This window comes from Phodopus roborovskii, unplaced genomic scaffold, assembly GCF_943737965.1.
Source record: "Phodopus roborovskii unplaced genomic scaffold, PHOROB, whole genome shotgun sequence".
Taxonomy (NCBI): Eukaryota; Metazoa; Chordata; class Mammalia; order Rodentia; family Cricetidae; genus Phodopus; species Phodopus roborovskii.
Window position 1 is genome coordinate 16,448,958 of NW_026126541.1, and position 26,261 is coordinate 16,475,218.

At 43.7% G+C, this 26,261-nt stretch overlaps 2 protein-coding genes across 2 annotated transcripts in view; one reads left to right on the top strand and one right to left on the bottom strand.

The window, feature by feature from the left end:
• Nucleotides 1–170: 170 nt before the first annotated feature.
• Nucleotides 171–14,267, top strand: LOC127233502 (cytochrome c oxidase assembly protein COX15 homolog). Its single transcript, XM_051200002.1, has 9 exons — nucleotides 171–280; nucleotides 1,409–1,599; nucleotides 3,575–3,697; nucleotides 5,658–5,844; nucleotides 8,046–8,213; nucleotides 9,172–9,253; nucleotides 10,848–11,002; nucleotides 12,502–12,615; nucleotides 13,683–14,267. Exons 1-9 carry the CDS (start codon nucleotides 191–193, stop codon nucleotides 13,812–13,814), a joined length of 1,242 nt encoding a protein of 413 aa, XP_051055959.1. The 5' UTR covers nucleotides 171–190; the 3' UTR covers nucleotides 13,815–14,267.
• A 4,100-nt stretch (nucleotides 14,268–18,367) lies between these two features.
• Entpd7 (ectonucleoside triphosphate diphosphohydrolase 7) overlaps nucleotides 18,368–26,261 on the bottom strand; it is a 36,001-nt gene continuing 28,107 nt past the window's right edge. The window contains exons 10-13 of the mRNA XM_051200001.1: nucleotides 25,305–25,629; nucleotides 22,751–22,836; nucleotides 21,314–21,475; nucleotides 18,368–19,470 (exon numbers count right to left, since the gene is read on the bottom strand). Of these exons, the coding sequence (XP_051055958.1) occupies nucleotides 19,239–19,470; nucleotides 21,314–21,475; nucleotides 22,751–22,836; nucleotides 25,305–25,629 (805 nt within the window). The 3' untranslated portion in view covers nucleotides 18,368–19,238. The remainder of the gene's footprint in view (nucleotides 19,471–21,313; nucleotides 21,476–22,750; nucleotides 22,837–25,304; nucleotides 25,630–26,261) is intronic.

Consider the following 26,261-nt stretch of genomic DNA (forward strand, 5'->3'; position numbering starts at 1 on the left):
CGCGCGTTCCCGACGGCCGCGCCCCGCGGCGCCAGCGGAGCCCAGTCGTCGGCGCAAGCGCAGTGGCCAGCCTGCCGCGGAGGGGGCGCGCTCGCGCGCGGTGTCTGACCCGGAAGTGCTTCTCCTTTCCGGAGAGGAGACGGGGCGGCCGGTCGCTGGGGCGTCCCGGCGGAGGCGGTACGCTGTCAGTATGCAACGGTTGCTCCTTCCGCCCCTGAAGGCCTTCGGGGGGAGCCGCAGCGTCAGATTCCTTGTCCCTAGGGCGGCGTCCAGAGCACAGGTACCCCCTGCAGCTGGCTCCGACCACGGAAGCCCGGCTGCGGTGAAAAAGGCTAGAATGAAGTTAACGAACCTCCCTTCAAGTTGCTGCGTCCTCATCATCTCACGACACATTACGTTGTGTCCAGACAGCCCCCGAATGGGGACGCGGAAATGCTGCCCCCTGTTTGTGTACTACTGGCCGATTCATTTAGCTTTTATGTTTCAATTTGCTAATCTGTAGAATGGGCTAACTACTATTTCACAAGGTGTTGGTGAGGATTCAGTTTTTTTTAATATGCACCAAACCTCTATCACGTGATAAAAGCGCGATATTTTTTGCACATTTGGTTTTTGCTAAGTCAGGAACTGCTGTATAACCCCATTCTACAGAGAAGAAAATGGAGGCTTACTTTAAGTTTGTTCCATTACCCAGTTAATTAGAAATAGGAAACTGAACATACATTTTCTCACTCATGGGGTTAGAACCAAAGAGGACATGTATTCTGATAATTCTTAGGAAAATGTGAAAGATTTTTGGGATGTGAAGAGAAAACAGTGTGCCCTGGTCTAGGAAGAGAAAAATAAATGCACACATGCTCTCTGCCCTGGAGGAGCCGGTTCACCCCATTGTTGGTTCACTTGCTAAGTATGTGTTAGGTCTTGCTATGTAAGGGACCAGTACTACAAACAAAGGCAGTTAAAGAGAGAAAGATTGACCTGAACCTGCCTTGCAGAGCTCCCAGATTAGTGAGACCCAAGGACAGGTCACCTGCAGACACATGGCAGTGTGTTAAGAGTTTGGTAGGGGAGGCCCTTATGCTGTGAGAGTGTCCTGTTGTGATACTCTGAAAAGTTTGGGGAGTAACAAGGCAAGCCCAGCTCTACAGTGGGTATTATCAGTCAGGAAGGGTGAAAGCGGGGTGGGCGTGGTGAGTCGAGGGGCGTGGGGCTAATAGCACATTTAGAGGCCGAAAGGAAAAGCTCATTAGGAAATTCCAGTATTCCAGATGAGAGACAGCAATCAACCGGATTGGTGGCTGTAAAAATGCGGCTTTACAGGGTGCTTTTCTCCAGGCAAACTGAGGCTGAGTGTGGGTAACAGTCTCTCCCCGATTCTTCAGTTAAGATTTTCTTTCTTGCTCCTCAGTGTGGTTGCAGCTTTGGGAGCAGGCGTCCTCTGAGGCCAGGGCAGTATGGCACCGTCACTGAAGTGGCTTTGCGATCCGGAAAAGGCGCAGTGCCCCTTCCTTCGAAGGCAGCTGAGCAGGCAGTGGGGCGCTGGCTCCTGGTGTGCAGTGGAACGGTAGCTGGAGCAGTTATTCTTGGAGGAGTAACTAGGTGAGCCCTTTGCTCTTGGTGAGTCAGGTGATCAGTGGGAAAAGGGGGCTCTGGGAATCATTTGGTTTAGCTCTCTCAATTTACAGATGGAGAAACTTAATAGCCTCTCTGTTTTACAGCAGGATAGTGTTTTATTAGTAGGAGCCCGTTGTGACAGGTTTCAGTCTTCGCTGATAGCTGGGCATTATTGCTTCTGTATAGTTTACCTCTCCAGTGTTCAGATTTACCTCAACTTTCCCTCCTGAGTTTGTTTGCTTAAATTAAACACATTATGTCCATGTACCACAATTGCTTCATATCTCTCAGAGGTTATCAATATATCAGTAAACAGACTTTATGGATTTAGGCTTTCCCTCCTCCCACATCTTCAAAGTTTTGTTGTTATTGAAGAAGGCCAAGTCATTTGTCCTATGGTTACCCACAGTCTGATTATCTAGTGATGTGTAACATATTCTTTGTCCCCATCTGCCCTGTAAATGAGTAGATGCCTATTAGGTTCAGATTGGTAATGAGGGGGCAAAATACTGCATAGATGATTGGAGCATTCATTCTAGAATCTATTGGGGACTTTACCTGTCTTGATTATTATTGTCTGTATCAACTTTTTCATCAGAATTCTAAAACTTCCAAAAATTTATTAGCTCATCTATAAAGAGAAACTTTCCCTCATTAGCAATTTCATTACCCCAGGATATAGTCTTTATAGGAAAGGCAAGACTTGACTCACTCTCTTCATTTACCAATTTTCAAAATAATAAATCTGTTCCCAAGATCCTCCAGAGGCTACAAATAAAGGGTTTGGGTTTTGAAATTTTGTTATGAGTTCATAAATTTAAATACATTTGATATACCTTACTCCACTATGAGGGTTATGTTGTTAGCTTGCTTAAACTCCCTGTCTTAATTGGTAGGAATGTCTTGACGTTGGTCCCAGCATCTTTGCTTTCTGGTATGATAAGGGTTTCCAGGCTTATTTTGTACATTTCTTGCCTTGGCTGTTAGATTAGAAGCCATGATTCCTTTTTGGTGATAGTACTTTTTAGTTTGTGTGTCTGTGTGCATGGCATCTGTATGCAGAGGTCAGAAGATGACTTTGAGTTTCATTCCTAGGTGCTGCCCACCTTTTTCTTTTCCTTTTTTCTTTATTTTTTGAGATAAGGTCTGTCACTTTCCTTGAACTTGCCACATAGACCATCAAGTTCTGTCCAAAACTGGGATTGCAAGTGTGTGCTATTGTACCTGTTTTTTTGTTTTTTTAAACATAGGTTCTGGGTTTGTGTTTAGACAAGCATTTTATTGGGTGAGTTATTCCTCCAGTCCCTACTTTTTAATTTTAAAGAAGTGTGTGTGCTATATTCATACTCATCACACTCCTGTTTTAAAATACTGTGTTGTTAAACATCGGCTGTTATGGGAAATTGCAACAAATTTAATATCTTGAACCTGTGCTTCTGCAGGAAGCCTCTTTTCTGGCTGTAGGAATGTTAGTTTTAGCTAGTGTTCTACATAGTTCCATGGCTGAATGAATACTTTGTGTGTACAAGACCATGAGTTCATTCCTGAGCACCAAAATAATGAGGATGTTGTTTGTGCCTTTACTGTAAGCATTGTTTTTGCCTGTAAAGAAATGTTAGCGAAAGAATGAAGTGGGACCCAGTCATAGCGGCACAAGCTGTCACCTCAGCCCTTGGGAGTGTAAGAGGCAAGTCAGAGACCCTGTTTCAGGAAAGAAAAAATAATAATCAACAAATAATGAATGGGAGGGGAGTGAGGCTGAATAAAAGAATTGAGAAAATAAACTAAAAGGGTAAAGAAATAAGAGCTGGCATGTAGGGCCTTATTTATGCAAGGACCAGTAATGCAAGCAAAAACGGAAGAGGAAGGGATTCACATCCACAGGGTAAGTGCACCTACTTGTTGCCATAAACTATTTATGAATACTCTGGAATTATACTCATAAATTTTCTATCCTAAGGCTGACGGAATCTGGCCTGTCAATGGTAGACTGGCATTTAATAAAGGAGATGAAGCCACCCACAAGCCAAGAAGAATGGGAAGCAGAATTCCAAAAATACCAGCAATTTCCAGAATTTAAAATGTAAGTGTTAGAAGAAATCAGGTAAATGTCCTGATATGTGTGTGATGAAGGGGTGTGTGTGTGTGTGTGTGTGTGTGTGATGCTTGAAGACATGGTTTCTCTCTGAAGCTGGAGCTAAGCTCATTGCTGGCAAATCTCAGTGATTTTCTTCTCTCTGTCCCCCAAAGTACTAGAGTTACAGGACACAAAACATGCCCAGCTTTTTATATGGGTGCTGGGGATTTGAACTCAACTCTTCATGCTTGCACAGAGAGCATTCTTACTCACTGAGCCATCTCCAAAGCCCCTCAAGTAAACACCCTGTCTTAAGGTTACTAGTGCTGTGATGGGACACCATGACCAACGGCAACTTGGGGAGGAAAGGGTTTATTTCACTCACAGTTCCATAGAACAGTTCCTCATTAAAAGCCGTGGGGGTGGGAATTCAGGCAAGGCAGGACCCGGGAGGCAGGAGCTGATGCAGAGGCCATGGAGCCCGGGAGGATGGACCCTAAAAATGAAGCTTACAATACAATAACCAACTTTATCCAGAGCATCAGGCAAGTTACACTCTGAGAGTTAAGGAGACTCACATGAGAAAGGTGTTCAGTCACAAGGACAAGCCACACATGGCAAAAGCATGTTTTTCCATCGAGGCATATAAATAACAACAGCTGAAGTAAACTTACTCCTATCTGCTACACTTGGGAGGAACATGAAAACACAGTCAAAGAACATTTCTGTGTTTTGAAAGAACTGAAGTATAACAAGACTCTTGTCTTTTTTTGTAACATGAATAATAAAAACTACAGACTGATATTGGAATTGAAGCTGAAAATGAGAGACTCAAAGCAGCCAGCCACTAGCTCTTACCTCTACCTCTAACAGAAATGAGTGATGCTGCCTTCACAAATCCTCGGAGTGCAATCCTCAGAGGCAATATGCTCTCCAGAAATCCTCAGAGTGCAACCCAGATTGCACTGCTCTCCACCAAGCCTCAGACTGCAGTCCTCAGAGCTCCTGTCTCCTCCCCTTACATTCCTCTCTCCACCCAGTCATATTGCTCCTGTCTCCACCTTCCTGAGATTAAAGGCATGTCGCTCCAAGTGCTGAGATCACCTTTGTGTGAGCTATTTCTCTGTTAGACTGGATCAGTTTCATGTAGCTCATTGTGGCCTGGAACTAACAGAGATCCCTCTACCTCAGTCTCCTGAGTCCTGGGTAAAGGTGTGTACCATTACTGCTAGCTTGTGGCTAGCTTTGCATTCTGAACCCCCAGGCAAGCTTTATGAAACCATAAATAATATATCACCACTTTTTTTTCTTGAAGTTTTCTCACAAGTACTCAGAATTTTCACACAGCTCCATTTTTGGATTATGTTTGGACAGAGGTGCTGCTTACTGACATGATGCTCCCCATGACTTGTTCAGCCTGCTTCCTTATAGAGCCCAGGACCTCAGCCCAGGGATGACCCCACCTATAATGGGCTGGGCCCTCCCCCATCAATCACTAATTTAGAAAATGCACTGCACTATGGACAATGCAGACACATGCCTTTAATCTCTGGGAATACTTCTGTATTACATAGGTAAACAAATGGAAGGACTGAGGAGATGGCTTAGCAGTAAAAGTGCTTGCTCTGTTACCTTGATGACTTAAATTCAACCCCATAACCTATGGAATAAGCCAAATGTAATGGTATATATACATCTATAATTCCAGCACTGTTGTGAGATGGGAGGTAGAAGGGAAAATCAGCCAGAAATTCGAGGGCCAGCATAATGTGTAGTATATAATACATTCATAGACACAAGAGAGACCCTGCCTTAAACAGAAGGTGTAAGGAGAGAACAGAAAACTGAATCTCAAAAAGTTGTCTCTGACCTACACACATGGCATATGTTTCCATACACACAAAATAAGTAAATAAACCCAATGGCAGTTTCATCTTTCTTCATTTTTGACTCTCATTTCACCTAGCCTGAATCATGACATGACACTGGCGGAATTCAAGTTTATCTGGTACATGGAATACTCGCACCGAATGTGGGGTCGAGCTGTAGGCCTTGCGTACATCCTGCCCGCTGCCTACTTTTGGAGAAAGGGTTGGCTCAGTCGAGGCATGAAAGGACGTGTTCTTGCCCTCTGTGGCTTAGTTTGTTTCCAGGTAAGAGTTATTCAAGAGTGGGAAACCAGAGATGCTTCAAAGAGCTTCCTAGTTGGCATTATTTAAGGACATCATCTTTGAAGCACTGCAGTAGTGCCATAGGCTTGGCTTTAAGCCCAAGTTCTGTCACTTAGGACAAGCTGTCTGCCTTTCGTCATATATTATTTCCTTACTTACTGTAGGAAGAGATAGTAATAGTGCCACTTAGGGAGTAGAGATATTAAATGAGATAATATCTATAAAGCAGTTAGCTGGCTATCTAAAAGTCAGGAAGCACTCAATAAGTACATTTTCTTGGACCACTAGAAGTAGAGTTCATGGCCTCATTGTGGCTCTCTGACTGTATTCTCTTCCATTTTTTCTAACTTGTCTGCTGTCTTAGAAAGAGTGGTCCCTATTGTAGAGTAACTACGGAGGCAAACAAGAAAACTCCAAAAGAAACAGTTTTGGGGATGAGAATTGGGATACAGATGTAGGTGGGGTATTTAAAATCATGAGAGCTAGACTTTTCTTAAGGAAAAGAGCTTTGGGAGATTCCCACAGTTAAAGCAAGAACCAAGAAAAGGAACTAGAGAAGACACCTACAAGTGTTTGGTCAAAAATGTAAGGTCCTGATGGTGTCACAGCATCAAAGAAACATTGGCATTTGACCAGTAGGAAATGAGGTGGTTAATTAACTCAGAAGGTAAGGAGATAATCTAATTAAGAAATGATTAATGAGGCAATAGAAACTACAATAAAGAATTAGACACCAATAAAAGTTACTTTATAGTTTATTGTAAAAGTTAACTTTCATTATATTTTAGTAACTAAGCAAATTAGATAGAATAAAATGTAAGTTTAATTTTATAACTAAACATTAAAAATGAAGGCAGAAAAATTTTAAAATAGTTTATTTAAATTTATTTTATGTGCATTGGTGTGAAGGTGCCAGATCCCCTACAACTGGGGTCACAGATAGCTGTGAACTACCATGTGGGTGCTAGGAATTGAACCCACGTCCTCTGGAAGAGCAGCCAGTGCTCTTAACTACTGAGCCACCTCTCCAGCCCCAAAGATAGAAATTTAAGTTGTCAGATAGGGTTGGGGGAGGAAGCAGGTTGGGCTAGAGAATTCACACTATACTGCTGTCATTTTTCCAGGGTCCCTGAAAAGGAAAGGCAATTATAATAGCCAGGCTAACCCTGAAAAGAGAAGGAAATATGCCCAAAGGATTACCTGAAGAAGGAGTAGAAACTCGCCCCTTTGGCCAGAATCTGTGGAATCGGGGGCAGTGGGTGAAATGATTCTGTCTTACCTGATAAGATTAGAAATGATGTAGTTGGGCTGTTTGCTAATTAAAGCAGAGGACCACAGAGTGTGATACATTCTTTGAGCTTCCTAAACATAAACACGCGTGCTGTTGAGGAATGGTGGGATTCCGTTATTATTCTTTGGTTGGTCGATTTATTTTGGATTTATGACACAGGGTCTCATGTACCCAGTCTGACCCTAACTTGCTATGTAGCTAAGTATGACCTCAAATTGCTGATCCTGCTGCCTCTACTTCCCAAGGGCTGGGATTACAAGTCTGTGCTGCCACATCTGGTTTAAACCTGCATTTACCGATCATCCTCCCTCCCTCTTCCTTCCTGAGAGCTGAAGTCTTTCTTTGACTGAATTTGGAATTTGAAGTTCAACTTTAAATTTCTTCATCTCCACAAATTATAGTTACCAGTTTCATTTTTCTTAGAGAGTAGAAATATATTTTTGCAAAGCAGTCTACATGCAAAATCTTACGTATTTGTACAATTTTCCCCAAGACTTTTGTGTTTTTCTAATACCCACCTATCTTGATGGTAATTATCTTTAAACAGTTAACCTTTATTGAGCTTTTTCCAAATATAGTCTAGTTTTCCTAGAATAGACTGTTCTGTTTCACTTGTTTGCATGTTAAATTATATAGAGCACTTACATAGTTTTGAGTGCAGATAAACTTCTGTGTGATTTCATATACCTGAACTATACTTCAACAAAACTGAAATCTAAACAGTGAACAAGCACTCGTACTGTTAATACAGAATTGCCAACAGTTCACACTTCCTGAACACTAGAAGGGTGTGGAAACTGGTTGGGAAAGCTGTGCTTCTAATAACATACTTTCTCAGTAGAACCAACAGGTCAAGCCTTGTTTGACTTGCCCCTCTCTGCTTGAATTCTAGGGTCTCTTGGGTTGGTATATGGTGAAAAGTGGATTAGAAGAAAAGCCGGAGTCCTACGATATCCCTCGGGTCAGTCAGTACCGCCTTGCAGCCCACCTGGGATCAGCACTTGTCCTCTACTGTGCCAGCCTGTGGACCTCACTGTCACTGCTACTTCCTCAGCACAAGGTAAACATCGGTCTGGGTCAGTCCACGTCATCGCCACAGCCACAGGTTCTGACAGGGCAGGGGATGGAAATCTGGTTCTAACGAATAGTTAGTAAGTCAAATTCAGATTCCCCCCAACACCTGCTGCTCCCACTTTGGATATCGTAAAGAACGTGTCTGTGAGCAAGGGTGCACAGCTACCAGTTTCAATTCTTTGGGATACACACACACACACACACACACACACACACTCAGAAGTGAAGTTGCTTGGTAATACAGAGGCTGGATGTCTTGTCAGCACTGTTTAACGAGGAATATAAAAACACACATTTTGGGAAAAGGGCCAGGAGAGCTGACAGTAAGACCTAACCCAACCACTGTAGCCCTGGCTCCCTGAATGGAGAGTGAATAGCAAGGCAGGAGGACCAGAGCAAGAGCTGTGGTTAAACTTGTGCTAGTGGTCAACAGCACGGTTGTGTCACATTAAGTGGGACACGGAATTCAGTCTCATGCTGTAAATATTAAAGCACAGTGATTTGTGTCCTTCCCTTCAGTGCTCACATGTACCCACACACTCGCACACACCCAAACACTGGGGTTGCACTGTGGAGGTCACTGATAACTTTTATCAATTTTTCCCTTTTTATTTGTTTATATCCTACCTAATTATAGAAAGAATTTGAGATGATAATTAAGTGGTATAGTCCCATGTTCTCTATCCCAGTAACTACTGGGGGCTATTTAAATTTAATTATTTGAAGTATCTAGGAAGATACATAATAAATGTCTAACAGTGAAATAGATTATGTTAGAACAGTGTCTCCTGGGAGTGTTCATCCTATGTTAGAGCAGTGTCTGCTGGGGTACTCGTCCTTGTTAGCAGACAGAGACAATCTGACCTTAAATTGTCTGGGTTTGGATTTGGGGATCTTGCTGCCTCCATAGTTCCTTCTGAACAATGGCTGATTGTCCTTTTCAGTTGCCTGAAACCCGACAGCTCCTGTGGCTGAGGCGCTTTGCTGGTGGCACAGCAGGCCTGGTCTTCCTTACGGCTCTCTCAGGTACGCTTCGTCCCAGGGCGAAGTGGCATTTCCCGTTCAACACTTGTTCCCGCTGCATCTTCATCTTTTCCTACCTCACTTGGCTCCTTTGCTCCCCCATTTGCCCTTTCTGCTCCTGCTGCCTCCTCAGTTGAACGGAACTATTGAGCATTTACTTAAATTCATACTGCCCAAGTCCAAATTGATTTGTAGCCTCACCTGGGAACTGCAAGCATTGTGTGAAACATACATGATGAGATGATGACTATACATCATGTACACGGCATGCTTAGAACAGTGCCTGGCTTGTAGCAAAGGCTGTTGGTTGTGCTATGTGAGCATGGTTAGTACACATCACAGCAGAGTGGCTGAGACAGGTGGCCTGTCCTCAGTGATGGTCAAAGATGTTCAGGGTCACTGGAGCTGGGACCAGTGTAGCTCTTCTTCCCTCCTGAGAGTTTTAAACTTTTTTATTTATATGTGTCCATGTGTGTGCAGGTAACACATACGCCAGAGGAGGACCCCCTGTAGCTGGGGTTACATGAGATTGGGAGCCACCCAACATGGGTGCTGGGAATTGAACTCAGGTCTTCTGGAAAAGCAGCATTGCTCTAGCCCTAGGCTTCTCTTTTTTAAATTATAAGTTCACCTTTACCTTTCTCACTCGGAATGCACTATCTAATCCGGGACTCTAAATCCCTGTGCCCCGTGTGATTAAACTTAGATTAAGGTTAAGTAACATTCAGCTTTCATTCAGTTACGCTAGCCATACTGAGTGACCAACGGGCACATGTGGCTTTGGCTAATGAATTGCTGGGTGTAACAGGTATAGGAGGACACTTCCATTATCACAGGGTTTATTGGACAGGGCTGCTTGGTCATGAAAATACCATTAACTCAAACCAAGAGCCCACCTTGCCCTTGATTCTCTGCTCTTCATTTCTTTCCTGTGTTATGTGTATTTTGACCTTGTAAGTCATGTTGACAAAAATGACTCAAATCTCTTTTGACTCTCTGGTGGTAATACTGGATCTATTATCCATCCATTCACCTGCCTTCTTTTTGTACTTACCCAGGGTTTAGTTTGTAAGTTTGAATTCTCTTGTATCTTCTTTAGTCCTTCAACAAATATTTATTGAATCCTTGGGAAGAAATATGGAAAATGTACAACAAAAACACACTCAGTAACATTCAGTGCTGCGAGGAAAATGAAGCAAGATGAAGGGAGATGAATGGATCAAGCGTGCCATCAGGCCACCAGGGGGCTCCCTCTAACAGTGATGTTTGAGGCTGAGGAAGTGACAGGGTAAACCAGCAGTAGTTAGGGACAGTAGGGACAAAACAAAGACTTTTTCCAAATGAATAGGCAACTTCTCCAGAGCTGGTCTCTAGTGGAGACATGCTGCAGTCTTGGAGTTGGAGCAGATAAGGGTTCGAGGTGTTGCTGAGTTCCTGTGGAGACTGTGATGTATGTTCTCTGCCCGGGAAGCCCAGTTGCCTACTTTTCTATTACCATCCAACCTGTTCCTTGATCTGGCTTTGGGGTAGGAGACTTCTGTGTTCAGGCTAATACTTGGTCTTCACTTTGCTAAGTCCTGTGTATCTTGGCACGCAGGGGCTTTTGTGGCAGGACTGGATGCTGGGCTTGTTTACAATTCCTTCCCCAAAATGGGAGACTCTTGGATCCCAGGGGACCTCCTTACCTTCTCCCCCATCCTGAAGAATGTTTTCGAGAATCCCACCATGGTGCAGTTTGATCACCGGCTTCTGGTAAGTGTGGCAGCTTGTGCTGCTGGGCGTCGGGACTCTCACACATGTTTTTGGGAGTGCGAGTGAGGCGTGAGGCACTGGACATAGGGCCCCTTCACATGTTTTAGAAGAGCCGTTGAGGCAGTTGCTGCTTATTCTTTTGGAAGCAATTCTAGGACTGACTGGTTGTGTAGTTTGACATTTTTGTCATTACACCCAAATTGTAGCTTAAAATCAGACAGGCAAGTTAATACTAACCCTCAACCCTGAACATGCCTAAGTGTCATTGTAGCAGGGCTGCGAGTGGCTAGAGAACAGTCTCTGGCTGAGCACATAGCGGTGCTTCATTTAAGACCACAGGTATGATGGTGTGGGGACAGTACTAAAACTGGCCTGGCAGCCTGAGTGTGATGAACGGGTGCACCCAGGAGACCCCACTGTTGTTAGAGAAGGCAGGGTAGGGTCACAGGGGACAAGGCGTAAGTGGAAGACCTTAATAGCTGGCAGATCTGAGAGGAGCTTCAGAGGAACATGAAGTTAAGATTAGCGGTTAGGAAAACACGTAAAAAGAGACCAAAGGAGAGCCCACGGTTTCCCCGCAGCATTCCTCAAACATGAGCAACAGAAATGGAACCTCTAGAGAGTGTTACCCTGAAGGTGGGATGCCACCAGATGGAGCCGTGCGACAGTGAGATGGCAGACAAGGAGACCCAAGAGGACTCATACCCGTGGGCCAGGGCTGATATACACAGTATTTTAGCATAGGTAAAGTATGGTTGGACCTGCCCCTGTAGCTCATCCTGAAACAGATGTAACAATATGATAGAAAACATTCTCTCTGGAAGGGACAGAGAAAAAAAACCTTATTGCCACCCTAGACCCGCATTCTGGTATAAATGAAACCAAGATTTTCATTGTTTTTACCATCTGGGAGCATTACCATCCCCTCTACTCACAGCCCAGAGAAGTTAAACCCTTTATGTGCTAAGGTCAGCCCTGCTTTAATAGGAGAGTAGAGCTGGAGAGATGGCTCAGTGGTTAAGAGCATTTGTTGCTCTTGCAGAGGACCCGAGCTCAGTTCCCAGCTCCCACATGGCAGCTCACACTAACTCTAGTTCCAGAGGCTCCAGCACCCTTTTCTGGCATGCAGGCAAAACACCCATGCTCATAAGATAAAATAAGTCTTTGGGGAAAAAAAAAAACAAGAATGCAAAGTTAGATATAAAATTACAACTGAGGATATAAGATGTGATTTAAAGAGCAAGGCCCTCACTCGAAGGATGGTAAGTGTGTATAAAGTAGTAAACACAAACTCAGGTGGTGCCGTGGGTGACAGTACCACCTCTATCCCAGCAGAGGAGGATGGTGGGTGATGCTGGTGAGGAATGACCGGCGTGGAACAATGTCCTTGTGACTAGTAACGGGGTTCCTGGTTGCTCGGGGTTCCAGAGAGGTACGAGTTGAATGGGGTCAGTGTGGCTGAAATCCTGGCATGCGTGATGACAACCTTTCTCTCCTAGGGAATCACTTCCGTCACTGCCATCACAGTGCTCTACTTCCTGACCCGGAGAATCCCCCTTCCTCGAAGGACCAAGATGGCAGCAGTGACTCTGCTCTCTTTGGCATATACACAGGTACAACGCCCTTCTTGATCAGATGGCATCACCCAAAATTAATGTTAATAGTAGATAATGAAAAGCTACATAAAAGTGTCCGTGTACTATTGTCGTAAGAGGACAACAGCTTTTTAATATCAGAGAGGAGCAACTTAATGAGTATATTTTGTGCTGATGACTGTGTGGTGGGGGATGGGTTTTGGATGTGGGGAGTGCAAGCAAAGAGATAAGCATGGGTATAAGAAAATGGATACATTTTTATATTCTTGGTGAGACCGTAAGTCTATAATAGCTGTCCTCAGAGGGCAATTATGCAATATAATATGTATGATATACATAATATATAACACTTTGGTCCAGAAAACTGATGGTGTGTCTGCCTTAGAAATACCCTAATTCACTAGGAGCTTTGTGTGGGGAAACTCAGAATTGTCATGATTAAAATTGGAAACAAACTAAAATAACTGTGGTATCTTTGCTGTGGAATACTGCATAGCAGTTTAAGAAAAATCAGGGGACAGAACGACAGAACAATATTTTTAACAGCACAAAACTATGTATCTGTATATTCCAGCACTTGGAAGGCAGAGGCAGGTGAGTTTAAGAATAGCCTGGCCTACGTAATGAGTTCTAGGCCAGCCAGAGTGATACAGTGAAACTCTGCCTCCAACAAACAAAAATGAAAATCTCTATCTCTCAGTAACCACATACATGAAAATAAGGCATATAGAAACTGGTAACGGTAACTACTGATGTAGAATAGGACAGGTAGAAGCTGGTTTGTGGTAGCTCGTGTCTATAATCCCAGCACTCAGGAGACTAAAGAAGAGGGTTGCTAGCAGCATGAGTTCTGGACCAGCATGGACTAGAGTGAGGCCCAGTCTCTAAGAGAATAAAGAATAGATAGAGGATAACTAAGAGAATTTTAGGGTTACCTATTCCATTTAATTTCATTGATTTACATATTGTACGGTTGCTTAAGACATCAAATGCATGCTTCTTAATGCTGTGATGTGGCATCCTGGAGGCGTGTGGATCTGGCTGCCCACACACATTTCAGAATTCCTTTCTTTCTTCTGCAACAGGTGGCCTTGGGCATTAGCACTCTGCTTATGTATGTTCCAACTCCCCTGGCTGCCACACACCAGTCAGGCTCCTTGGCTCTGCTCAGTGGTGCCCTTTGGCTCATGAGTGAACTCAGAAGAGTCCCAAAATAATTCTGAAGATCACTTCCTAGGACTGAAACTCCCTTGGAAATTCATCAGCAAGCACAAGAACTTAGGCGGGTGGCCTTTGCGTGCCACATGGTTTCCAAATTGGTCAAGTCTCTCAAGATTGTTTGAGATGGGTACTGCATCAAGAATGTCACTAAGGTGTGCTTACACCAGAGGTTCCCTTTAAAATCTGTTGCAGAAATAAGTGTCTGTTATTTGCTGCTTCTTAATAGGCAGCCTGGCTTTTCTTAGTGTTAGGAAGATCTTGGGCTTCTGTGTCCTTGTGCAACAGAATCCTGTCCACTAGTCAGGCTGGGGATGACAGTGACAGACTCAAGAACCGGGCCCCAACAGAGTTACTGGACCAGTAACTGAATGTTGGTTTGTGATCAACACATAGGGTTGTCATATCTTCTGGATTTTTAAAGCAGCTAACTAGCTAGATTTTGAAGTGAAGATGCGTGTGTGTGTGTGTGTGTGTGTGTGTGTGTGTGTGTGTGTGTGTGTGTTTATATTAACATATGCCATGTGTGTACAGATGCCCATGGAGGCAGGGTAAGTGCTGAGTCCCCTAGAGCTGGAGTTATAGGTGATTGTAAGCTGCCTGATATGGGCGCTGGTAACCAAACACGGGTCCTCTGTAAGAGCACCGAGCATTCAACAGCTGAGCTGTGTCTCCAGCCCTGGAGTGAATATTATTAAAATGAAATGTTAGCCAGGCAGTGGTGGCACACACCTTTAATCCCAGCATTTTGGAGGCAGAGACAAGTGGATTACTGTGAGTTGGCCAGCCTGGTCTTCAGAGTAAGTTCCAGGATACCTAAGGCTACACAGAGAAACTCTGTTTTGACCCCACCCCCTGAAAGTTAAATGTTTACAACCTGCAGTTTCTGAACCAGATGACCAGTTTCTTTCAACTCTAGTATTCTGTGAGTTTGTGTATCCTAAAGGGTACAGCTTTATTAAACTGTTCTCAGCAAAATAAAGACAGCTGGTTTACTTCCCTAGTCCCAGTCCCTCCTGGGCTTGTGCTATTGCATGGAAGAGGTTCTCTCAACCTCAGAACTCAAGTCATATCCTAGACCCACTACATCCAAGCTCTTGGAACAGGAATGTGCTGTGTTTTTCAAACAGGGTTTCTCTGTGTAGCCTGATGTTTTGGTTACTTCAAGCAAGTGGCATCCTGAGTCAGCTCCAGCTTCAGGTTTACCTAATTTTTATTACAGTTGAGCATGTCCAAAACAGATGGTATTTAGCTCTTTAACTACATTATGCTTTCTGTTGAACAGAGATCATCTTAACTGTCTTGCCTTGTATTTGCATAATTTGCTGTCACCAGATAAATACCAAATACTGAATGAAGAAAGCAGGAACTGGTGGAGAAGAATACAGTTACTGATTCCAATGTTTCAAATGTCTATTTCAGAAAAAGCCACTGCACAAAGGATCAAATAAATTTCCTTTAATGTTTGTCAATAGTTTGTCAACAGTTCTGTCAATTGTTTTTAAACATAAAGGTAATTAAAACATGTATTTTCAAACAAACCAAGATTTAATTTTTTTTTCTATTACAAGCCCTATTAGGTTGCTTAAGCCATAACTCTTATGACATCTTTTAATCTTTTTTTTTTTTTTTTTAATAAACCCTTGTGTCGAGGGTTGACGGTTGACTCTCAATATATCGCAGGGAGGATATCATTTAATCTTTTTAAGAATTTACAAAAAAAAAATTATTAGTGTGTGTGTGTGTATGACAGGGGAGTGTACACTATACATGCACATGCATGCAGAGGTAGAGGGACAGCTACCTCTTCAAGCTTGTCCACCATGCATACATGACTAAAACATCCTATTACTCAGAACATTTTCAACTGGTTTTTTATAAAAATGGAAGCAATGATCTTCTCATAATTGAAAAAAAAAAAATGGAAGCCCTTATGTATGAACAATAATTCTACTTTACAATATAAAAGGGTCTCTTTATTGCCCAGATTTCCAAAAAACAAAATGGTCTGTTGGTGTGTGATTTCCCTCTGTCCTTCTAGTAGTATTAATAAGCAAAAATAATGAAATACTAGGGGGAAAGGGAAAGGTGAAACACTACAATAACAGCCTATTGAGATATAAAACAAGACAAAGCTGGCTTAAAATAGGACCTTAATGAGCCGCCCACAGAAACAGGAAGCCCGGGATGGACAGAAACCCAAGTAGGGTGCAGAGCCTTTCCAGTTACATCAGGTCCAAGTTTGGAGCAAGGTGGAAACCGAGGACAGCCACTCCGAATTCAGAATTTTACCTAAAAGTATTTGATTTCAGATACATTCACTGTTTACAAAAATATTTGTTACTCTATTGTTAGTCAAAGGTGCCAAAACTTGGTTTTGAGTCCTCACTTTTGAACATACCAATTTTTGGAACACAAACAAAATCTTCACAAATCTGGCAGCAGTCCATCATTCTGACAGACAGGAAGACTGAGGCTGAGCAGAAGGTAGGAGGCCAATTTAGGAGATTCCAAAACAGCCACTGCTACTCCGACTGCAATCCCTAGTCCCATCTGAAATGAACTCACACTAACCCCAAGAATCACCACCACATTCTATAATGAGGTAGATATCTCTATTAGGCAGTTGTACCTTCACTCAGATTGTATTTATGATACTGGAATGTTAGGGAAAAATTATGTAAAGTTAAGCTAATTGCTTAAAAGTAAAACCTAAAGTATTAAAAGGGAAAAAAAAATTCTAAAACAGGTGTAGTGAAAACTTGGCTACCAAGACCCCACTGGAAGTCTACCCGATGGAGTTATGGAAGCACCCAGGGACCATCAAGGGCAGTTTGGTCAGGTCTTCTCAACCACGTAACTGTGTCCCTTCTTGTTCTTAACCTATGGACTTTGGGAAGTGTGGACCCTGTAACATTAAAACAGTAAACAGGATATAACTGACCAAACAAAAACTCAAAGACTAATTCAAATAAATTAAGAAATATATTTATATTGAAAAATGATCAAGATAGGCATCCTGAGATTTTTTTTCAACTATAAAAAGAATGTAGGGCTTATCAATCCAAAAAGCTGTCATGATTAAACAATAAACAAAGAACACATAAAGTTCTAAAGAGCAATACAAAATAAGTGCTTGATAAATGGTAGCTACTAGTACCGTCAGGGTAAAGAGTAAGCAGTAAGGAGAGCTTCAGAACTGGACTGATTACCTCCTCCCTCCAACTTCAGTTTGAGCACATGAATATGACCACTGTTAACGTCTGATGAGATCTCCCAAGAACACCGAAACTGGTATACAGAAACCAAGATGGAATTAAAAATTCCCTGAGGAGGCAAATGGCTAGCAAGAACATTTTTGTCATCTTAAAGCAGCATTAAAAAGGCAAAGGCTCACTCATAGGACATAAAAATTAAAATTAAAGAGAATCTTAAAATTTAAAAGAACTGTCAATGACATAGTCCTGATGAGAAGTAAAATATGTAGAAGTAAAAGAATCTTTGCTAGGTTACTACTTATCTAATGTGCACACGTGGTGGCACATACCTATAATCACAGCACTTGGGAGGCTAAGGCGGAAGGACCACTGAGTACCAGGCCAGCCTGGGTTACATAGAGACCCTGCCTCAAAACAGGAAAAAAAGAAGATAGTTGACGACTTGCCTAACTGGAGAGTCCATACACTTATCTTCACCTTGGCTCATCCCTAGGACTACCTTAGTTTTTTTCCCCCCTATTTCTTAAAGCATTTCATTCCTTTCTGTTCCCAGTATGGAATTTATTTTCAAAGAAATCCATTTTTATTCTTTAAATTTACACTTTCTCTCTATTCTAACTCTACAAATAAAAGGCTTTGGCAAAATGAAAAGGGAATGAGCCAGGCTGGTGGTGTACACCTTTAAACCCAGCACTTCGAGGAGATGGAGGCAGAAGGACCAGGAGTTCAAGGTTAGCCTTGGCTACCAAAAAAATTGGGTTCAAGAGATTTGCCTTACTCCCAAAAAGAAGAGATAAAGCTGGTACTTCAGCCCTGGGAACAATCCCAGGCAGGCCCCTCACAGTTTTCTATGGAAAACAGAGCCCAGAGGCAGGGAGGAGCTAATGAACACCAACTCTATGCAACTGAAAGGCTGGCTGCAGAGGGCCAGTTTCCCAGAGGCCTGGGTAAGAACATGGACATGGCTTTCCTCTCCCCAGTAAAGGGAACACTATTTGACACATGTCCAAAAGCTGGCAGGCTGCTCCATGGAAGATTTATCTAGTTATTCCAAAGTTTAGATTCGACTCTCTATCAAGCATTTCAAAAATAGGTAAGAACTTGTGATTTTAAGCCGGGCATGGTGGCACACGCCTTTGATCCCGGCACTCAGGAGACAGAGAGACACACAGATCTCTGAATTTGAATTCAGGCCAGGCTGGTCTACAGAATGAATTCCAGAACAGCCAGAGCTATGGACACAGTGAGACCCTGTCTCAAAAAACAAACAGGAAAACAAAACAAAAAACAAACTTTGATTATACTGCCTTTGTCTATTCTCTTGATATTATTCTTCCGTAAATAAAGGACCCCAAAAACATCCCACCCAAAATACATAGCAGTGAAATGAGGGAAGTTGCTTTGAATTTTCTGCACAGGAAAACTTGCCTGTGAGACAGTAACCTGAAAACAGGCAAACCAGGTCCCCAGTTCCCCTCAGTCTCTCCACCCTATAAGCACACTTAGGGCTCAAAAGGCAACACTGATGCCCAGGCAGCCTGCTAGGTACATAGACATGGAAGTGTTTTCTACCTGGTCAGAACAAGCATCTGAATACTGTCAGATCGTCAATGGATCATTCATTTAAAAGGGGTTCTAACCTCTCAGATCTATACATAATCGGCAACACTGTCAGGGATGTCAAGTCAGCAAGGAAGTTGTATCGTTTTGGTTGCCTTGAGATCCTGGTCCACTGAACCTCAGAGATCTTGGGTCCCTATTCAAGGCTGTGGATCTCCACATAAGGATATCTCTGTTACAGAGAAAGCAGGGGCTACTGCACTTGCTGGGATGTCTCTGGCTTTGTATCTGTCGATCCAACTTAGTTTCAACCGTGATTCCAGTTGCTCGATACAAAAACTTGCTTCAGCAAGAGGGGAAAATGCTACATCCCAGAAACATACCACATTTCCAGGATAAAGGAGAAGCATGCTTCATTTGGGCTAAGCTTAGACCCCTGTGTTAGCACCGGCCTCTCCCCTCTTAGTTCTTCACAGGTTAGGTTACGGCTTCTGACTAAAGGTCCTGTCCCGGGCACTATAAAGAAATCAAAGTGAAACAGTAGAAATTCCCAGGCCAAAGCAGCATCTGAGGCCAGCTGAGGAAAGTGGAGGAAAACCATGAGCAGCGATCCTAGGTACCAGAGTTTCTCCATCTGGTCCAGCCTCATGGCTCCACCTGCACCCCAATCATCGGCACCACCTGTTCGATCCACAGCAGGTCCAATGGGGCCGAGGCTCGAGTTTGTCGGCGGTGAATTCTGTGGATTCGCAGAAGGTACAGGATGATAGCCAGCAGCACCACCAGGGTACAAGCGAAGAAGAGATAGTGGTTGTAGACAAAGGAGAGACGGAGCCAGCCGCCATGGGCTTGCCGGACACCTCCCTGCCGGAGGTCCCTACGGAGTGGAAAGAACTATTAGTTTCAGAGTGGAACATTGGCTGTGATCTGAAGGGTCCATCCGGGTTTATCCCACTTCCCCATCCACTCAAACATCCTATAAAACCAGCTGTGCACAGAGCAAGCAAAGCTCAACATCCCCAGCCCAAGGGCAGACTGATTCCTCCTGCACCTTCCTGTCCCTGGGCTTCGGGAGGAGGAACCTTGTGGGCTCAGATATTGCAGAAGGTGGAGACAAAATCAGAAGGCATTGTAACTAAAGTTTTTTAAAAAGTAAACAGAAAGACAAAACTGGTCACCTGCAAAATAAATCTTTTGATATTGTTGGGATTTTTTGTTTGTTTGGTTGGTTGGTTTTCTGCTGTTGTTGATTTGTGGGCTTTAGTTGTTGTTGTTCGCTTCTTTTTAGGGACTTTTGCTGTTTTGAGATAGAGTCTATATAACCCTGGCTATCCTGGAACTCAGTACTGTAGTTTAGACTGGCCTTCAACTCACAGATATCCACCTGCCTCTGCCTCCTGAATGCTGGGATTAAAAGTGTTCACCACCACACCAGGCTGTAACATAAACCTTCACATACAGTTGGTAAACAAAGAATAGAGTGTCCCCAAACATGACAAATGGAAATGCACCTAGACCTTAGAAAAAAGTTGCAGCGTTTCTTAGGTTCTAGCATTTATATGCATGAAGGCAGTTGTGACCTGACCAACTATAGTATCACCTGGAAAAACAGCATGATATAAACCAAAGAGCCCTGGTCTATTGGCCTGGCTGGGATGCCACTCTTGCATCATCCAGGTCCTAGATCCATTTTTGTTAGTATGACCTGCAATGTTTTTTAAAAATGTTAATTCTTTGGGGGCTGGACAGCAGTTAAGAGCATTGACCAGGGTTCAATTTCCAGGACCACATGGCAGCTCACAGCTGTCTTTAACTCCAGTTCCAGAGGACCTGACACCTTCACACAGACACACATGAAAGCAAATCATCAATGCACATAAAATAAAAATAAGCAAAAACAAAAATCTTAAATATATATATATATATATATATATATATATATATATATATGTAATTCTTCAAAATTCTTCAAAAGGAAAGGTTTCATTATAAAATAGGGATTTCTGGTTTCTCTGGAAAATGAGAACTGGCAATTGCTGGGCCAGGTAGCACCTGTGTGTGACAGGAGTTAGTACTTTAGTTGGTGCCCACTGGTTCTCCACCTCCCGCACATCTGTCCCCATCTGGTTCCTGATCACAGAGTTTGGAAGATCAGACACAAGAGAGTAGAAGCACATCTTACTTTATCTGAACCTGTCCCAGGAAAGAGGCCTCCCATGCCCCAAATATCTTAAAGCAACAGCACACAGCGGCAAAGCATGGCTCTCCCACAACTGGATGAAAAGACCCATCTTAAAACCGTCCCCGGTCCTTTTTCTAATGCTAGATCACCACAAACTGCCAGGTCAACGACACCATTACTGGAATGGTTCTATCCACTGGGAAAGAGTACTTTGCCCAGACAGCCTCCTTCAACTCCTTGTCAACTATGTTTTCTAGACTAACTTAAGGTGATCAGTATGTATCCTAGATGTGTTCAGTATGAGCCAAACCTAAAGAGCCATCTGTTAGAGGAGAACAAACAAGGGAGGGATTCCAGAACAATTCATCTCAACCTCTCTGCTTCGGCATGCCTGACTGGAACAGTGGCTCAGAGGGAAGGATCAATGGGAGGCTCCTGAGGGTGGAGGGGTGGGGTGGCTTGCTAGAGACATCTATTCTGAGGCATCAACTTAACGTCCTCTGAGGTCAGGGGACCAGCCTGGTTAGTCTGACTTTACCTGAGAGGCAGGAATCGGGTTTTATACAGAATGGCTCCCAGTGTCCATTGCACCTCCCGGTCATACACCAGCTGCGCAGTCTGAAGGTTTGGGTAGTCGTAGGGGAAGTGGAAACCCTCATGCAGGACTTGGTACATCCAAGCTGACTTAAAACACTGATACCTGAGTGGCAAGAAGGAAATTCCTTAAGCTTTAAAAAAATAAGAAGAAAATATAACGGCAATACGTTCCCCTTTGTAGGAACCTATGCTTTTCTGTCAGATGTCAAGCGATCAGCCTCTCCGTGCCCTGCCTTCTCACCTCTGGGTAGAGCCAAATTTGACCCTGTGGCTGTGGTTTCCTCCTGTTTTGGTTTTCACAATCCCTGTCTTCGGAGAACATCCTGAAATAACTATGATGTGTTTGTACAACATCCATGATTTGCATAAATGAAAAACCAGACTGGCAGGAGTTACTGTCATTAGGGAAGCTGGGTGACAGATTTACAGAGATTCATTGTGATATTTTATGTTTGTTTGTGCCTTTGAATTTGTCTTTTCTCTTTTTTTTCTCCTTTTCTTCTCTTTTTGTTGTTGTTTTATTTTCTCTTTGTAGTTCTGGCTGTCCTGGAACTCACTCTGTAGACCAGGCTGGCCTTGAACTCAGAGATTCACCAGCCTTTGCCTGAGTTCTGGGATTGAAGTGTGTACCACTATGCCTGGCACCTTTGAAATTTTCAAAAAATAAACATTTATATAAATGACAAGATTATGAATCCTTGAAAAAAATTTGAAGCTAGGTAATAGTTACATTTTTATTTCTACTTGTGGTGGTTTGAAAGAAAATGGCCCCCAAAGGTGTTGGCACTCTTAAAAGAAATGTGGCCCTGTTGAAGTGGTTGTGGCTTTGTCAGAGGAAGCCTGTCACTGTGAAGGGGGCTCTAAGGTCTCATATGTGCTTAAACTGCACCCAGTGTTTCAGACCACTTCCTGTCGTCTGTGAATCAAGATGTAAGAACTCTGAGCTCCCTCTCCAGCACCATGTCTGCCTGCACGCTGTCTTGACTCCTGCCATGATGGTAATGGACTGAAGTTCTGAAATGTAAGCCAGCCCCACAATTAAATGCTTTCCTCTATAAGAGTTGCCATGGTCATGCTGTCTCTTCACAGGAATAGAGACCCTAAGACTCTACTTTTCAGCTAATTTTCTATAGTAAAATGTTTAAAATAAAAAAGGTCATCACTGTTGATACTCTTCACTTGGAGGGAGTGCTCTTTGGTAGCTATTGGTTTCCTGCCACAGAAACAGGTTCACTGCTTGAGCCTAATCCTTCAAAATCTGAAGTGATCAAATTCTCCTTCGGCCTAAAATCCAATCTGTACAGTTCGCGGATTCTCCATTATAATCTGCCACCCATGTTTTAAGGCTGAATCTAAATAGGAAAAGCCATTTACTTACTTGAGTCGATGCTCATCTGCGTGTGAAGAAAAGAGGCCATTCTTGAATCTCTGTGCTAGTACTGACCACGCCATGCCACAGTAATCCTGGAACAAGAACACAGGAAACAGTTACAGCAACACGAAATCACAGGCGGATTCTCCAGCTTTCCCAGGACACAGCTGCCCCATTTCCAGTTCTCGCCGAGGAAAATGGATGGCACTGAATGGCAGGCACACTGGACCACTGAACAGGACGCCATGCTCCTCTGCTCCCATTGCTTCTGTGTCTGATAAAAAGCAGAACAAGCTGGCTCCTGAGCTGGTTAGGCGGCAGAAAGCCCGAAGGTTAGGACTAAGAATAATATCAAAAGCCAGGGAGCTCGTTCCCTCCCACTCTGCAGGGAACTCCTATACGGGGAGAGCAGCCGTCATCAGCCTGACTGTTTTTGGTTGGTTCAGGCAAAAAAAAGTCTGCTGCCTGCCGGGTGCCAGGTGCTCTCCTATGTGCCAGAGGGTGAAGTGGTGAGGAAAAAGTCCTGTCCCCATGAAGCTTCCTTTCTACTGCTAAGAGACTACACAAATGGGCATCAGAGAGTTCGCAAAATGGCACTGTGCTGAGTGGAAAAATAAAGCCGGGAAGGTAACGGATAGTAAGAGGAGAGTGGTAACTGCGATCGCAAATCTAGGAAAGGTGCAGACAACTATTTAAAACTGGACTTTTAAAAAAGTCAAGGGAACAACTTCCTTCACCTCAGAAAACTTCCTAAATCACTAATGACTTGGCTAAGCAATCACTTGAGCCCATTGTGTTCAAAACAACAGAATCTGAAGAATCTTTGTGGCAAGAAAAGGACACAAGCCAGGCCAGTCAGGGAGCCCTGGACCCTGGGGGGTAAGGAAGAAGAGATCCCTCGGCTGGAGAAGAGGAGCATGAAGCAGGAGCGCCGCCGTCCTCCCTGGACTGCCCTTGGGGTAGGGTAGCAGAAACTGCAGGTGATAGTCTATTGGAAGTTTACCCCAAGAGAACCTAAGGGAACTACAGGAAGAAAGGACAGCATAAAAAAATACAAGAGAGAGGTCCCAAATTATACAAAAGTCAAAGGCATGGCTCTGGAATCTAGAATGTTCCCTAAGACTTGTGTATTAGAGACTTGGCCCCTGGGTGGCACTGTTGGGACATGGTGGGACACAGTCCTTAAATGAGGACTAGTGAGCAGCTCATTGGGGGCAGCGCAGCTTCCCAGCTTCCTCTATACTCTCTTTGCACTCAGACTCTACCATGTATCCACCATGATATGCCAAAGCAAAGGGGCCAGATGACCATGGACTGGGACCTATAAACTGTGAGACAAAACAAACTTGTTCTAAGCTGAACATTGCAAGTATTTTGTTACAGTGATCTTTTTATTTTTTATTGCGCCGCCCCCCCCCCCCCGGCAGAGACAGGGTCTCTCTGTGTAGCCCTGGCTGTCCTGGCACCTGCTCTGTTTGCCTCTTCCTCCTGAATGCTGGGATGAAAGATGTGCGCCACCACCTCCCAGCTTATAGATCCTTTTTAATTGACTAACAAAATTAGGTGTGGTGATACACATCTCTCATCCCAGCACTTGAGAGGCAGAGGTAAGGAGGCCAGCCTGGTCTCTATAGCAAGTTCCAGGCTAGCCAAGGCAGCATAGTGAGATTGTTTCAAAAACAATTCACAAAACCAAAAAACAAAATGAGAAACAACAAACTTAACTAACACAGACTCTAAACTAAGGCAGCAGATACAGAGAGCAGATCAAATTTTTAGTTGTACTGGTGACTAAAGATGTAAGCCCGTAAGATATTTAAGTTCTATATATGTGCAAAGTGAATTTTTACTCTTTCACTTAGAAAAATATTTCTACCATTACTAGGGTTTACAATGCCTTCTATCAATGACCTTCTATCATTCTGGCCTCTTTTTAAAGATTGGGTTTTGTTTTTTGTTTTTTTGGTTTTGTGTGTGTGTGTGTGTGTGTGTGGGCGTGCGCGCGCGCACATGGGATGCACACATGTGGGTGTCCAAAGAGACCAGAAAACAGCATCAGAGTCCTTGGAGCTGGATTTTTACAGCAGTTTGTTGTAAGCTACCAACATGGATGCTGGGAACCGAACACTGGTCCCCTGAAGAGCAACAATTGCTTTGCCACTGAGCCATCTTTGCAGCCCCAACTCTGGCCTCTTGATAGTGCAAACCAAGAAAAGAAAACCAGTCCCATCCACCAAGAGCACCTTACAAGCCAGACACCTAGCAAAGGGGAAAACATGATACCTCTGAGCCATAAAAACCAGGGAAGTTGGAAGAAAAGCTAACTATGCACCATTAGAACAATTTTATACCTCGGTGATAATACACACCCATGTAAACCTAAACATATTCAACTAGAAGGCAGAGATGGTCCCTTAACCTCTGAGGACTCAGAGGCTCTTATATAAAGACTCAAGTGAGATCATCCATGCAAAGCCCTTTGTACACTGCCTGGCACAAAGGCAGGCATCCACTAAATGGCAGCTGCCAGCATTAATCATCTTGATTATTAATGAGTTACCTGAGCAGCCTTGGCAAACGTTGGCCCGTGGTAGCGGCCACCGATGCGCAACACATCCTCTGTACAGTAAAAAAATTCAGAGAAGCCGTAGAACTCGCTGTTGTTGAAGTCGATTGGTGACTGGTAAATGCCATTTAGTGAGGCCTGGCTGGTGTTGGAGCGGGCCAGCAGGGGGCTCAGCATTGCCCTACAAGTGGCCCAGTCTCCCTTTCCTCGGACATGCAGGACCTGGCTGTTCCTCTCCACCACATCTGTGAGCCCCACAGGCAAGCAGGGGTCCAGAAATGGGTTGTCAGGACTCAGGCCTGTCTTCTGGCCCAGCAGTCTGTCACAATGACAAAAACAGAATGAGAACAAAATTCACTTCACAAATCTGATTTTCACTGACAATCCTAGCCAACAAGGACTCTATTTCTATTTCTATGAAGCAGCAAAGTATGCATATTAAATTTAAGCAGATTAAGTTTAGAAAGAAGAGATTATACCAGTGATGGATTTTACTCAACCCTACCATCAACATGGATTTCCCAGCGTAGATTCAAATAGGAGCTGTGAATCTGCTATTCTCCCTCTGGCCTTAGTTCCCACTAACATCTGGAATGCCCAAGGGATTCCTGTTTAACACACAGCTGGGGACTAGAGAGATGGAGGGGGGATGAGGGGGGGGAGGTACAGCACTCGCTGCACAAGTGTGAATCTGTGAGTTTGAATCCTCAGAACCCATGGAATAGCCATGGGTGTGTGACTATCCAAGTGCCTTACAGGGAGACAGGAGGCAGACAGAAAACTCCCTGGAAGCTGAAGGGCCAGCTAGCCTGGTGTGCACAGCAGTGGACTGCCAACGCCATCCAGGAAGGGGTCCGTGTGAAGATTCTGGATGCTTGTGAGAACACTCCAAGAAAACAAGACAAGAGTCTTGTGACCTCAGTTTCTTCAAAACACAGACTTGATCTTGGG

Excerpts from the sequence above, each read along its gene's own strand:
- LOC127233502 (XM_051200002.1), top strand. The coding sequence starts at position 191 with ATGCAACGGTTGCTCCTTCCGCCCCTGAAGGCCTTCGGGGGGAGCCGC. Across the intron at positions 3,698-5,657 it reads CAATTTCCAGAATTTAAAAT|CCTGAATCATGACATGACAC; the intron begins GTAAGTGTTAGA and ends CATTTCACCTAG. Across the intron at positions 5,845-8,045 it reads GTGGCTTAGTTTGTTTCCAG|GGTCTCTTGGGTTGGTATAT; the intron begins GTAAGAGTTATT and ends CTTGAATTCTAG.